Source organism: Scyliorhinus torazame, chromosome 8 (genome assembly GCF_047496885.1).
Source record: "Scyliorhinus torazame isolate Kashiwa2021f chromosome 8, sScyTor2.1, whole genome shotgun sequence".
In the NCBI taxonomy this organism is placed as follows: Eukaryota; Metazoa; Chordata; class Chondrichthyes; order Carcharhiniformes; family Scyliorhinidae; genus Scyliorhinus; species Scyliorhinus torazame.
Window position 1 is genome coordinate 25518917 of NC_092714.1, and position 14656 is coordinate 25533572.

At 49.2% G+C, this 14656-nt stretch overlaps 1 protein-coding gene across 2 annotated transcripts in view; it reads left to right on the forward strand.

The window, feature by feature from the left end:
- LOC140427688 (transmembrane protease serine 2-like) overlaps nucleotides 1-14656 on the forward strand; it is an 88827-nt gene that overhangs the window by 45724 nt on the left and 28447 nt on the right. For both annotated transcript variants that reach the window (XM_072513187.1, XM_072513188.1), the window contains exon 9: nucleotides 1033-1207. In XM_072513187.1, the coding sequence (XP_072369288.1) occupies nucleotides 1033-1207 (175 nt within the window). The remainder of the gene's footprint in view (nucleotides 1-1032; nucleotides 1208-14656) is intronic.

Here is a 14656-nt window from a genome sequence, read left to right on the forward strand (position 1 = left end):
GGCAGGTCAAAGACTAGGAATCCGATGGCAAGTAACACACTTCTTGATGCACCAAAGCTTGTCCACCATCTACAGGGCAGAAGTCAGGAGTGTAATGGAATACTCTCCACTTGCCTGGTTGAGTGCAGCTCCAACAATACACAAGAAACTCAACATGATCCATGAGAAAGCAGCCAGCTTGGTTGCCACCGACGGACAGTGTCAGCCTTGTGTACCATCTACAAGGTGCACTGCAGTAACTCACCAAGGTCCTTACGCAGCACCTTCCAAACCCACGACCACTACCATCTAGAAGGACAAGAGCGGCAGATAACTGGGAATACCACCACCTGGAGCTTCCCCTCCAACTCACTCATGATCCTGCCTTAGCAAGATATCGCTGTTCCTTCACTGTTGCTGGGTTAAAATCCTGTAATTCCTTCCCTAACAGCACTGTGGGTGAACCTACACCTCGGGTATTGCAGCTGTTCAAGTTGGCAGCTCAGCAACACCTTCCGAAGGGCAACGAGGAATGGGCAATAAATACTGGCCTCGCCAGCATCGGGAACATCCCGTAAATGAATAAAAAAACCTGGGGAGTGGAAGGGAAGATAATCACTTCGGGCCCCCAGACCACCCGCTAATGATTCCTATTAAAAGTTGTTCATGTGTGGCTGAACACAGTCTTATGCTTGGTTGTGATGCTCTATCCACTCTGACCCTGTCACTCCTACCACTCCCATCACCTTTCCGGATCTTCATTAATAATCAGTAGAAGTTGTTAGAAAGCAGGAGGTGACTTGTGAACTGTAACAATTGGCCGCAGTGACCCCGAGGAAGGCCACTATCCTGCTCACCAACTCCCCCCATACTTATTTTGACTATATCTCTTGTTCAGGCAACTCCGTAATTCCCTTTTGAAAGTTCTTGTGGACGCAAGATCCACTTACCTCAGAGAACTCCACATCCTGACCAATCCTCCTTTCATCGGCCTTTTGTCTTCAGTGGTCAGCTAAATCCTGCCTCCTTTCTCTTCCGTGTCCCCTGATGTAGATTGTGGAGGCCGCAGCTACATAAGCAATATTTCCCAAAGGATAGTTGGTGGAACAGTGGCAAATAAAGGCGAATTTCCATGGCAGGTCAGCCTCCAAATTGATAAATATCACCTCTGCGGGGGCACCATTATCGCACCTTATTGGGTGATTACAGCAGCGCACTGTGGAGAAAGGTAAGTTCTTTTTTTCTATTTAATTTTCACATTAAACAAAATCTACCATAATTCGGCTGCATAAAATCTGCTGACTTTTCTTCACATATTACTGTGACCGATAGATCTTTGAGCAATAATAGAGCTGTTGCCTTTGAACAATATGATTGGTGCCATCGAATAATCAATTGTATGTCTAGCTGCCTATTAAGCTGATAGGCCACCTTGTAACCAAGTAACCCTTCCAATCGTGAGCCCGTTATTGTTGTTTTTGGCCTAGTATGTGGTAAGTGAGGTCCTGGACTTACCCAAATCTGGTGGTGACAGTACTGTTAGTGAACTCAGTCTTTTATTGACCATGATGCTAACCTTTTACAAGGTAGCCTTTACACGGCATGGTAGCACAGTGGGTAGCACTGTTGCTTCATAGCGCTAGGGTCCCAGGTTCGAATCCCGGCTTGGGTCACTGTCTGTGCGGAGTCTGCATGTTCTCCCTGTGTCTGCGTGGGTTTCGTTGGGGCGCTCCGGTTTCCTCCCACAAGGCCCGAAAGACGTGCTGTTAGGTGAATTGGACATTCTGAATTCTCCCTCAGTGTACCCGAACAGGCGCCGGAGTGTGGTGACTCGGGGGATTTTCGCAGTAACGTCACTGCAGTGTTAATATAAGCCTACTTGTGACACTAATAAAGGTTATTATTATTCCAAGTTTCTGCATATAATTATCTCTCTCCATGCTCTATTTTGTGATCTTATGCCTCTGATGATGTCGACATCTTTAGCATAAATATCATGCCATATCTCCCCCCTCCCCCAAGCCTATCACTGAATAAATTCTATTTACATTATACTACATCTTCCCCGGAAGTCTCTGCTTTCATCTCTGGGTAAGCACTGTGGTGGTTTCACCAATCTGCGTAGAACTAAAGGATTCTTGCAGTGCAGAAGGAGGCCATTCAGCCCATCGAGTCTGCACCGACCCTCTGAAAGAGCACCCTACCTAGGCCCATTCCCCTGCCCAATCGCCGTAAACCCACCTAACCTGCACAGCTTTGGACACTAAGGGGCAAGTTAGAGTGGTTCACACGGCTGCCACAGTTCGTGGGTGGTCGAGGGATGTTTGGCTTGGGGGTGGCAATGAAGCGGGTAGCTTGTCCAGATCATGGTAAGTTTCTTGAGTGTTGCTGGAGTTGCACTCATCCAAGTAAGTGGGGTGTATTCCATCACACTCCTGACTTGCGCATTATACATGATGGACAGGCTTTGGGGGGGGGGGGGTGGGGGGGGGGGGCGTGGGGGCAGGGTCAGGAGATGATTTACCCATTGCAGGATTCCTAGCCTTCGATCCGCTCTTGTAGCCACAATTTTTATATGGCTAGTTCAGTTCAATTGCTGGTCAATGATAACCCCCAGGATATTGATAATGGGGGATTTGGCGAGAGAAATGCCGCTGAATGTCAAGAGGGATCCCGGCTTGGGTCACTGTCTGTGCGGAGTTTGCACGTTCTCCCCGTGTATGTGTGGGTTTCCTCTGGGTACTACGGTTTCCTCCCACAAGTCCCGAAAGACGTGCTTGTTAGGTGAATTGGACATTCTGAATTCTCCCTCTGTGTACCCGAACAGGCACCGGAATATGGCGACTAAGGGATTTTCACAGTAACTTCACTGCAATGTTAATGTAAGCCTACTTGTGATGAATAAATATTATTATTATTAGATCCTATCTTGTTTGGGATGGTCATTGCCTGTGCACTTGAATAGCATAAATGTTACTTGCCACTTGTCAGCCCAAATTTGGATATTTGTTCTGGTCTTGTTGCATTAGAACATGAACTGCTTCAGCATCTGAAGAGTCGTGAATGGTGCTGAACATTGTGCAGTCATCCGCAAACAGCCTCACCTCTGACCTTATGATTCAAGGAAGGTCATTAATGAAGCAGCCGAAGTCTTGCCCCAGACTTGCTGGGTACTGGACCGCCTTCTTTGAGGCAATGTCCAAAGTGGTGGGGCTGAGGGTGGGGCCATGCCCGATAGTGGCGGTCTTCGGGGTTTCAGACCAGCCAGATCTATTCACGGGCCTTTGCCTTTGCCTCCCTGATCGCCCGCCGGAGAATCCTGCTGGGCTGGTGGTTAGCAGCACCACCCAAAGCTGCAGACTGGCTATCTGACCTATTGAAATTTCTCCAAATGGAGAAAATCAAATTCACATCCGGTGAAATCAACACAACCTATCTCTCCACATATCTTTGTATCATCTGCAGACCTAGCAACAGTGCCTTCAGTACCTTCTTCCAGATCATTAATGTATATTGTGAAAAGTTGTGGTTCCAGCACAGACCTCTGAGGCACACCACTAGTCACCGGCTGCCATCCTGAAAAAGACCCCTTTATCCCCACTCTTTGCCTTCTGCCAGTCAGCCAATCCTCTATCCATGCCAGGATCTTACCCTTAACACCATGGGCTTTAAACTTATTTAACGGTCTCCTATGCGGCACCTTGTCAAAGGCCTTCTGGAAATCTAAATAAATCACGTCCACTGGTTCTCCTTTGTCTAACTTGCTTGTTACCTCCTCAAAGAACTCTAACAGATTAGTTGGACACGACCTCCTTTGACAAAGCTGTGCTCACTCAGTCCTATTTTACCATGCACTCCCAAGTGCTTCGCGATCTCATCTTTAATAACAGACTCTAAAATCTTACCAATGACCGAAGTCAGGCTAACCGGCCTATAATTTCCTGTCTTCTGCCCCCCACTCTTCTTAAACAGTGGTGTTACATTAGCCACCTTCCAGTCCTCTGGGAACCTTCCTGCCTCCAGTGATTCCTGAAAGAGCATCACCAATGCCTCCACAATTTCCTCAGCTATCTCTTTTAGGACCCTGGGGTGTAATCCATCCGGTAACCATCAGGGGACTTAACCACCTTCAGACCTTTCAGTTTCCCCAGAACCTTCTCCTTAGTAATGGTCACTGCACTCACCTCTGCCCCCTGGTTCTCCTGGAGCTCTGGCATCCCACTGGTGTCTTCCACCGTGAAGACTGATGCAAAGTAACTATTCAGTTTGTCTGCCATTTCTTTGTTTCCTATTATTACTTCTCCAGCCACATTTTCTAGTGGTCCAATGTCTATTTTTGCCTCTCTCTTCCCTTTAATATATTAAAAAAATCTCTTCCTCCCTTCCTTTATATTACTAGCTAGCTTGCACTCGTACTTCATCTTCTCCCCCCTTATTGCTTTTTTACTTGTCCTCTGCTCACTTTTAAATGCTTCCCAATCCTCTGGTTTCCCACTAATCCTCACCACTTTGTATGCTTTTTCCTTAGCCTTTATGCTGTCCTTGACATCCCTCGTTAGCCATGGATGCCTTGTCCTCCCCTGAGCATGTTTCCTCCTCCTTGGGATGAATTTCTGTTGTGCCTCCCTAATAACCCCCCAAAACTCCTGCCATTGCTGTTCCACTGTCTTCCCTGCTAGGCTCCTTCTCCAATCAACTCTGGCCAGCTCCTCCCTCATGTCTTTGTAGTTACCCTTATTTAATTCTAATACCGTTACATCTGACTCCAGCTTCTCCCTCTCAAACTGCAGGGTAAATTCTATCTTATTGTGGTCACTGTTCCCTAAGGGTTACTTCACCTTAAGTTCCCTAATCACGTCTGCCTCATTACACATCACCAAATCCAGAATTGCCTGTTCCCTAGTAGGTTCTGTCACAAGCTGCTCCAGAAAACCATCTCTTACACATTCCACAAATTCCATTTCTTGCAATCCACTACCGACCTGATTTTCCCAGTCCACCTGCATATTGAAGTCCCCATGATTATTGTGATATTGCCTTTTTTACATGCCTTTTCTATCTCCTGATTTATTTTCTTCCCCACATCCTGACTATTGCTAGGGGGCCTGTACATAACTCCCATCAGGGTCTTATTGCCTTTGCGAGTCCTCAACTCTACCCACAAAGATTCTATGCCTTCTGATTCTAAATCGCTCCTTGCTATTGATTTAACTTCATTCGTTACTAACAATGCAACCCGCCCCCTTTGCCCATCCGCCTGTCCATTCAATAGGACATATATCCTTGGATATTTAGATCCCAGCCCTGATCCCCTTGCAGCCACGTCTCTGTAATGCCCACAACATCGTACCGGCCAATTTCAATGTGCGCAACAAGCTCCTTTACCTTGTTCCGTATACTGCGTGCATTTAGGTACTTGTCCCACCTCCTCCAGAACTGGATCCAATGCCCCAGGAAATTGAATCTCTCCCTCTTGAACCATCTCTCGTGCCATGCATTCATCCTATCTATCCTGAAATTCCTACTCTGACTAGCTCGTGGCAATGGTAGCAATCCTGAGATTACTACCTTTAAGTTCCTACTTTTCAGTTTAACTCCTAACTCCCTGAATTCAGCTTGTAGGACCTCATCCCATTTTTTACCAATATCGTTGGTGCCTATGTGCACCATGACAGCTGGCTGTTCACCCTCCCCCCCCCCCCCTCCCCCCAGAATGCCCTGCAGCCGCTCCGAGACAGGGGCTGGTTTAGCACACTGGGCTAAATCGCTGGCTTTTAAAGCAGACCAAGGCAGGCCAGCAGCACGGTTCAATTCCCGTACCAGCCTCCCCGACCAGGCGCCGGAATGTGGCGACTAGGGGCTTTTCACAGTAACTTCATATGAAGCCTACGTGTGACAATAAGCGATTTTCATTTCATTTCATTTCAACACCCTCAGTCCTGCATTGGCCACCTCCCTTTTCACACTCTCCTCAATCACTGTAGCCTGTACTGTGGTTCTTTTTGATTTTTGACGATAGCTTCTCTGTCTTACACTTTCCCCCTTACTGCATTTTGTTTCTGGCCCCGTTTTACTTTCCTCCGACTTCCTACATTGGCTCCCATCCCCCACCACATTAGTTTAAACCCGCCCCAAAAGCTCCAGCAACCCCCCACCCTCCGCCAGGACATCGGTTCCAGTCCTGCCCAGGTGCAAACCGTCCGGTTTGTACGGTCCCACCTCCTCCAGAACCGGATCCAATGCCCCAGGAAATTGAATCCCTCCTTCTTGAACCATCTCTCGTGCCATGCATTCATCCTATCTATCCTGACATTCCTACTCTGACTAGCTCGTGGCAATGGTAGCAATCCTGAGATTACTACCTTTAAGGTCCTAATTTTCAGATTAACTCCTAACTCCCTGAATTCATTTTTCACCTATATCGTTGGTGCCTATGTGCACCACGACAGCTGGCTGTTCACCACCCCCCACACCCCCCCCGAATGCCCTGCAGCTGCTCTGAGACATCCTTGACCTTTGCACCAGGAAGGCAAATACCATCCTGGAGTCTCGATTGCGTCCGCAGAACCGCCTGTCTATTCCCCTTATAATTGAGTCCCCTATCACTATAGCCCTGCCATTCTTCTTCCTTCCCAGCTGCGCAGCAGAGCCAGCCACGGTGCCATGAACCTGGCTGCTGCTGCCTTTCCCTGGTGAGCCATCTCCCTCAACAGTATCCAAAGCGGTATATCTGTTTTGCAGGGAGATGACCGCTGGGGACACCTGCACTGCCTTCCTACTCATGCTCTGTCTTTTGGTCACCCATTTTCTATCTCCCTCAGTAACTTTCACCTGTGGTGTGACCAACTCGCTAAACATGCTATTCACAATGTCCTCATCATCATGGATGCTCCAAAGTGAGCCCATCCACAGCTCCAGAGCCGTCAAGCGGTCTAACAGGGGCTGCAACTGGTCACTTTCCCACCCCTTGGCTTTCTATTTACATGATTTTTCTAATTATATAGTGTTGTTTTTATTATCTTCTCTTTTTTTCTTCTTTGTGCACACCTGCTATGTTCGAAAAACCCAATTAAGAACAATTTTAAAACAAATGAAGCAGCTGAGGAAGTTTGGGCTTAGGACACTCCCCTGAAGAACTCCTGCAGTGATGTCCCGGGACTGAGATGATTGACCTCCAACCACCACACCAATCTTCCTTTGTGCTATGTCTGATTCCAACCAGCGGAGAGTTCCCCCCTGATTTCCATGATTCCAGTTCAGCTGGGGCTCCTTGATGTCATACTCGGCCAAATGCTGTCTTGATCTCAAGAGAATGAGATTGCTGGACATGTCCAAGAGCCTCTAGAAGGGGACATGTACTTGTAATTGAAAACTTACACTCAATGCAGCGTAAAGGGTTAATGTTTAAATAAGTAAATATGGGCCTGGGTTCTCCGGTTCCCCAGCCGCGTGGTATTTGGTGGCACGTCATTCGCTCGTGGCAGGATTCTATACTCACGCTGCTTGTCAATGGGATTTCCCATTGTAGCCACTCCATGCCGCTGGGAAACCCGCTGGCGGGGGCTCACTGCCGGCGGGTAACAAAGAACCTCAATGGCCAGAGAATTCCAGCCATCTCGTGTGTATCATCAACAGTAAGATCACATGGTAACAGAGCAGGAAGAGAAATAGATCTGCATAGAGTATTGTGTAGGGACTGCATTGCAAATACTTAGCATTACGTTGAATAAAAGATGGAGTTTTCCTCCAACTTTATTTGTAAGCCCAGGACCAGGACTATCACATACCAGACCAAAAACAGTAATAACAGATGGTAGAAAAGGTTAACGATGGCGGAAGGAGCAACAGGCGAAGAGCCCGAATGACTGGAAGAAGCAGCCAGGGAAACGACAGCAGGACCTATGAACAGTGTGAGAAAATTTTGAACTGTACTCCAGAAGAAGCAATAATCTCAGGAAGGGACGGGAAATGTCCCACCGTTATCAGGGTGCTTCAACCACACGGGAGGCCTGGGTCAAGCCAAGAAGTAGCAGAGCTGGCATTGCAGGTACAGAGCAACATTGGGACCAGCAGAAAAGACTAGCCGGTCAGTACCTAGTTGTACACCATCGGTAGCAGTGCAGATTATATTATGGTCGGACAGGGCATAAGCAAAGAAGCGGCATTGTATCAAGACTCATAACACAGAACATTACAGCGCAGTACAGGCCCTTCGGCCCTCGATGTTGCGCCGACCTGTGAAACCACTCTAAAGCCTATCTATACTATTCCCTTATCATCCATATGTTTATCCAATCCTTTGATACTTACTTCAATTTTCAGGAAAACGTGAGGACAGCAGATAACCGTCCTTAAAATACATTAGTAAACCAGGTGGGTTTTTACAACCATGGTTTCATGGTCTTCATTAGACTTTTAACGCCAGGTTTTTTATTGAATTCAAATTTTACCATCTGCCGTGGTGGAATTTGAACCCAGGTCCCTTACTGCCTCTCCCACTGTACAAGACAAGCAGCAAACAACTGTAGATCCGCTGTCACGCATTCCTGTTGGGAACTCTGAGCAGGAGAACATAAATCTTGTTGAGGAGGGACAGTCATACAGATTATAACAAAATTCCTAGCAGCAACCACACAGAAGCTGAATGAAATACAGCGAGCGCGGAAAACAAATGAAGAAAGTGCTAAAATGTGAGAATACAGTAAAAATGGGTGGCCCGAATATGTTCCTAACAATCTCATCCTAAAGCAGTGCTTCCAGCAATGAAGACATCTCCGTATTCTGGACGACTTGTTCATCCGTAATGTGAGGCTGGTCACGTTGAGTCCTCAGACTCAATTCATTCAAATAACTTTTGAGACACATGGCATTCTAGGTTTGCAATTTCAGACAATGGCCTACAGTTTGTGAACAAAGAGTTCAAGAAATTTACAGAAGACTATAGATTTGCCCACAAAACCAGTTCACCCAGGTGCCCATGAGTAAGTGGTCCAGAGAGGAACAAGAACTGTCAAAGCTTTGTTGAAAAAGAATGATGATACCAACTTAGCACTGTTGAGCTATCATTCCACACCACTTCCGAATGGGTTGGCTTCGTCAAAACTTCTGACAGGAAGAAGATTATGCACAAACTTCCTGTTCTACTACATCTGTTCATGCCATGTCTGAAAACCTCTGACATCAAGAGAGTAAGGGAGAACGAGGGTGGTTATCATGTAAATCAGACAAAGAATTACTATCAATGTCAAAAAGTGCACAAGTTACCAGAACACAAACCAGGTGAACCAGTTTGGATTGGAGAAGAATAGAGAAGGCCAAGTACTGGAAAAGACACAAAGTCGAGGTCTTATGTGATTGATCAAAATCTCAAGATATTCTAAAGTATATCAATGGGAAGGGGATAACAGGGAAAGAGTAGGGCTCATTAGGGACAAAGGGGGCAATCTGTGGGTGGACTCAGAGGACATTGGTAGGGTGTTGATCCAATACTTCAACATCTGTCTTCACCCAAGAGAATCAGGATATGGGTAAGAAACTCAGGGAGAGAGACTGTGAGATTCCTGAGAAAATTGACATAGGGAGTGACAAAGTATTGGAGGTGTTGGCGGGCTTAAAAATGGACAAATCCCCAGGTCCGGATGAATTGTGGGAGGCAAGGGAAGAGATTGCAGTGGCTCTGACCCACATTTTTAATTCCTCTCTGACCATAGGGCAGGTACCAGAGGATTGGAGAACAGCCAATGTGGTTCCACTATTTAAGGCGTGTTGTAAAGATAAGCCAGGGAACAACAGACCAGCGAATCTCACGTCAGTGGTCGGGGAACTATTGGAGAAAATGAATTTAGTCGAACCTTTGAATTGCCTTGATTGCTCTAGTTGTGATGATGGTAACCAAACCTGAAATTGGATAGATTGCACATCTGACATTCCAAACTTAAAACTGCTGCCATGTTAGTAAACCAACAGAAACTCACCTACTTTCACCATGAACCTGAGCACATTCTTCAGCACGCTGAAAACCTCAGTGGGATAGGTGGCTCTGACATTTAGATATGTTAAATATGCATTGACTCCAGTTTTAACCCTAGGTTCTGATTTTAATTCTATGCGTACAGGCCTCCCAGTCCATCTGGGATTCGCAAGGTGAAGGAAGGTGAGGGGACAGTGGAGTTTAAAAAAATTCTTTTCCACAGGCCAACATTTTTACTGTCCATCCCCAATTCTCGTTGAGAAGGTGGTGGTGAGCTGCCTTCATGGAATTTACGGTGCAGAAGGAGGCCATTCGGCCCATCGAGTCTGCACCAGCTCTTGGAAAGAGCACCCTACACAAGGTCAACACTTCCACTCTATCCCCATAACCCAGTAACCCCACCCAACACTAAGGGCAATTTTGGACACTAAGGGCAATTTATCATGGCCAATCCACCTAACCTGCACATCTTTGGACTGTGGGAGGAAACTGGAGCACCCGGAGGAAACCCACGCACACACGGGGAGGATGTGCAGACTCTGCACAGACAGTGACCCAAGCCGGAATCGAACCTGGGACCCTGGAGCTGTGAAGCAATTGTGCTATCCACAATGCTACCGTGCTGCCATAATTACCACACACAGGTTAGTTGTCCAATCATTACCACCCCAGTTTTCAATACCCGGGACATGACATCTGCGAATCGCTGCCAATACCCCCTGAGTTTAGGGCACGACCAGAACATGTGTACATGGTTAGCCGGCCCTCTGGCGCATCTAGCACACTTGTCCTCCAGCCCGAAGAATCTGCTCATCCGGACCACCTTCATGTGGGCCCGGTGCACAATCTTAAACTGGATCACGCTGAGCCTGGCGCATGTTGCGGTCGTGTTTACTATGCTCAGGGCTTCCGCCTAGATACCGTGCTCCATCTCCCCCCCCGAGCTCCTCTTCCCACTTAAGCTTCAGGTCCTCAGTCTGCGTATCCTCAGCTCCCATTAGTTCCTTGTAGACGTCTGAAACTCTACCCTCTCCCACCTCTTCCCTAGAAACTACCCTGTCCTACCTCCCCTTCGGCGGGAGACGTGGGAAGGACGGCACCAGTCAGCGTACAAAATCCCTCACCTGCAAGTATCTAAAGTCGTTCCCTCTCGCCAGCCCAAACTTCTCCTCCAGCGCCCTCATGCTTGGAAAGCTCCCTTCCAGGAACAGATCCCCCATCCTCACAATCCCCGCCCTCCTCCACAGTTGATACCCCCCGTCCATGTTCCCCGGGGCAAATCGGTGGTTGCCGCAGATTGGGGTCCACACCGATGCTCTTACCTCCCCTACATGCCTCCTCCACTGGCCCCAGATCCGAAGAGCCTCCACCACTATCGGGCTGGTGGAGTACCGTGCCGGCGAAAGCGGCAGAGGCGCCGTGACCAGGGCTGCTAAGCTAGTGCCCCTGCACGAAGCAGCCTCCATCCGCTCCCAAACCGACCCCGCACCCACCATCCATTTCCTTATCATCGCTATGTTGGCCGCCCAGTAATAGTTGCTGAAATTCGGCAACGCCAGCCCCCCCGTCTCCTCTGTTCCTTTCAAGCATCACCCTCTTCACCCGCGGGGACTTCCCTGCCCAAACAAATCCCAGAATAATTTTATTCAGCCTCTTAAAGAAGGACCGTGGGATAAAGATGGGGAGACACTGAAAAACAAACAAGAACCGCGGGAGAATCGTCATCTTAATAGTCTGCACCCTCCCCGCCAATGACAGCGGGAGCGCATCCCACCTCCGGACCTCCTCCCTCACTCGTTCCACCAGTCGGGACAGGTTGAGCTTGTGCAACCTGCTCCAGTCCCATGCCACCTGAATCCCCAAATATCGGAAACTCTCCCCCACTAGCCTGAACGGCAACCCCTTCAGCCTACTCTCCTGCCCCCTCGGCTGAATTACAAACAACTCACTCTTAGCCATGTTCAGTTTGTATCCGGAGAACCGGTCAAATTCCCTCAGGGTTGCCATAATACCGTCCATCCCCACCCTTGGGTCCGGTACATATTACAACAGATCATCTGCGTGTAATGAGACTCTATGTTCCAGACCCCCCCCCCCCCGGACCAGCCCTTTCCAGCCCCTAGAAGCTCTCAGTGCAATTGCCAGCGGCTCTATGGCCAGCGCAAACAGCAGTGGGGAGAGAGGGCAGCCCTGTCTTGTCCCACGGTGCAGTCTAAAGTAGTCCAATGTCCTGTTCGTCCTTACACTCGCCTCCGGGGTCTGATACAATAGCCTAACCCAGTCGATGAACCCCGCCCTGAACCTGAACCTCCCACAGATAATCCCACTCGACCCGGTCAAAAGCCTTTTCAGCATCCATGACGACCACTATCTCCACCTCCCTACTCTCCGGGGGCATCATAATCACGTTGAGCAGCCTTCTTATGTTGGCCACCAGCTGCCTCCCCTTTACAAACCCGGTTTGGTCCTCCGCAATTACATCCGGGACACAGTCCTCAATTCAACTCAATCTTCGCCAGTAACTTGGCGTCAACGTTGATCAAGGAGATCGGCCTGTATGACCCACAGGCCTCTGGGTCCTTATCCCATTTCAGAATGAGCGAGATGGTGGCCTGCGACATTGTCGGGGGTAAACTCCCTCTGTCTCTTGCCTCGTTAAAGACCCTGACCAGCACCGGCCCCACTATCCCGGCAAATCTTTTGTAAATCTCCACTGGATACCCATCCGGCCCAGGGGCTTTACCCGACTGCATGACCCTCAGGCCCCCCAATATCTCTTTGATCCTGACCAGAGCCCCCAGTCCGTCCACCGACCCCCTCCCCACGTCCAGGAATCGCCTCATCCCCCCACCCCCCCAGGTCCCCCGGGTGGTTCCGAAGTGTACAGCTTCCTATAAAAGTCCCTAAAGACTTTGTTCAGCCCTGCTGGATTACCCACTAGATTACCTTCCACATCCACTACCCTCCCTATTTCCCTAGCCGCTTCCCTCTTCCTCAGTTGCTGTGCAAGTATTCTACTGGCCTTCTCCCCATGTTCATAAATCGCGCCTTTTACCTTTCTAAGCTGCTCTACAGCCTTGCCTGTCGTCAGCACTCCAAATTCGGCCTGCAGCCTCTGTCGTTTCCTGAGTAACTCTGGCCTCGGGGATTCCGCGTAACTCCTGTCCATCTGTAGAATTTCCTTAATCAGTTGGTCCGTCTCTGCCCTATCTGTCCTGTCCCTGTACGCCCGGATTGATATCAGCTCCCCTCTCACCACTGCCTTCAGTCCCTCCCAGAGCACTGCTGCCGAGACTTCTCCAGTATCGTTCACCTGCAGGTAATTCTGCATGCATTTCCTCAGCCTCTCACACACCACCTCGTCCGCGAGTAGTCCAACTTCCAGCCTCCATGGTGGGTGCTGAAAGCTGTCCTTACAAAACTGCAGGTCTACCCAATTGCCGATATGGCAATTGCCAAATATTCTGCCCCCACCATTCCGGCCAGCAGGTCCCTACTCACAACAAAGTAGTCAATTCGGGAATACACCTTGTGGACGTGGGAATAGTATGAAAACTCCCTCGCCGTTGGTCGGCTAAATCTCCACGGATCTGCTCCTCCCATTTGCTCCATGAACCCTCTCAGTTCCTTTGCCATCGCTGGCAACCTGCCCGTTCTTGAACATGACCGGTCCAGGCTCGGGTCCAGGACTGTATTAAAGTCCCCGCCCATGATCAACTTACGCGAGTCCAAGTTGGGGATCTTACCTAGCATCCTCCTAATAAAATCCACATCGTCCCAATTAGGGGCATATACACTGACCAGGACTACTCTCACCCCTTCGAGCTTACCCCTCACCATAACGAACCTGCCACCCCCATCCACCACTGTTCCCTCCGCTTCAAATTGTACCCTTTTATTAATCAGGATCGCAACCCCCCTTGTCTTTGAATCAAGCCCCGAATAAAAGACCTGACTGACCGAGCCCTTCCTTAACCTAACCTGGTCTGCCACTTTCAGGTGCGTCTCATGCAACAAGACTATGTCCGCTTTCAGAACTCGCAGATGCGCAAACACATGCGCCCTCTTTACTGGCCCTTTTAACCCTCTAACATTCCAGGTTTCCAGGTGATCAGCCTGGTTGGGGGGCCCTTCGCCCCCCCCCCCCCCCCCCTTTGCCAATCAACCACCTCTTTTCCTTGGCCAGCCCCCCAGCCATGTGTCGCGCTTCATCTGGCCCGCCGCCTGACCGGCTCCACCCATGACCTCCTCACTGTCGCCATGCCCAGTTTCCATCCCCGTCAGCAGAACAACTCCCCCACCCCTCCCCCCACTAGCAACACCCTTCTATCACCTAACCCCTGCCCTAATCTAACTATATGGACACCCCCCACCTCGGCTCCCGTTGACTAGCTGCACTCAGCTAGCCTGGGGCTCCCAGCCTGGGCTCCAGCCCGTCTCCCACCCATTGTTCCCAGTCACCCCTCCCCCCGACCCCTCCACACCACTTCCCAAGATCAGCTCTACTTAAGCAAACACTCTATATAAGTCTATACAGACACAGAAAAAGATTGCTCAAAGTTCCCCTGAAGCATCCATTTTAACCCAGCCCTTTTAACTGTTTTCTTTAGTAATTCCCCCCCAGCCAAACTCCAACCAAGCAAAGAGCCCAAACAGGAAATATTCAGGTAAACCACGCAAAAACTAATGCAGCAGGGGCATGGGAAC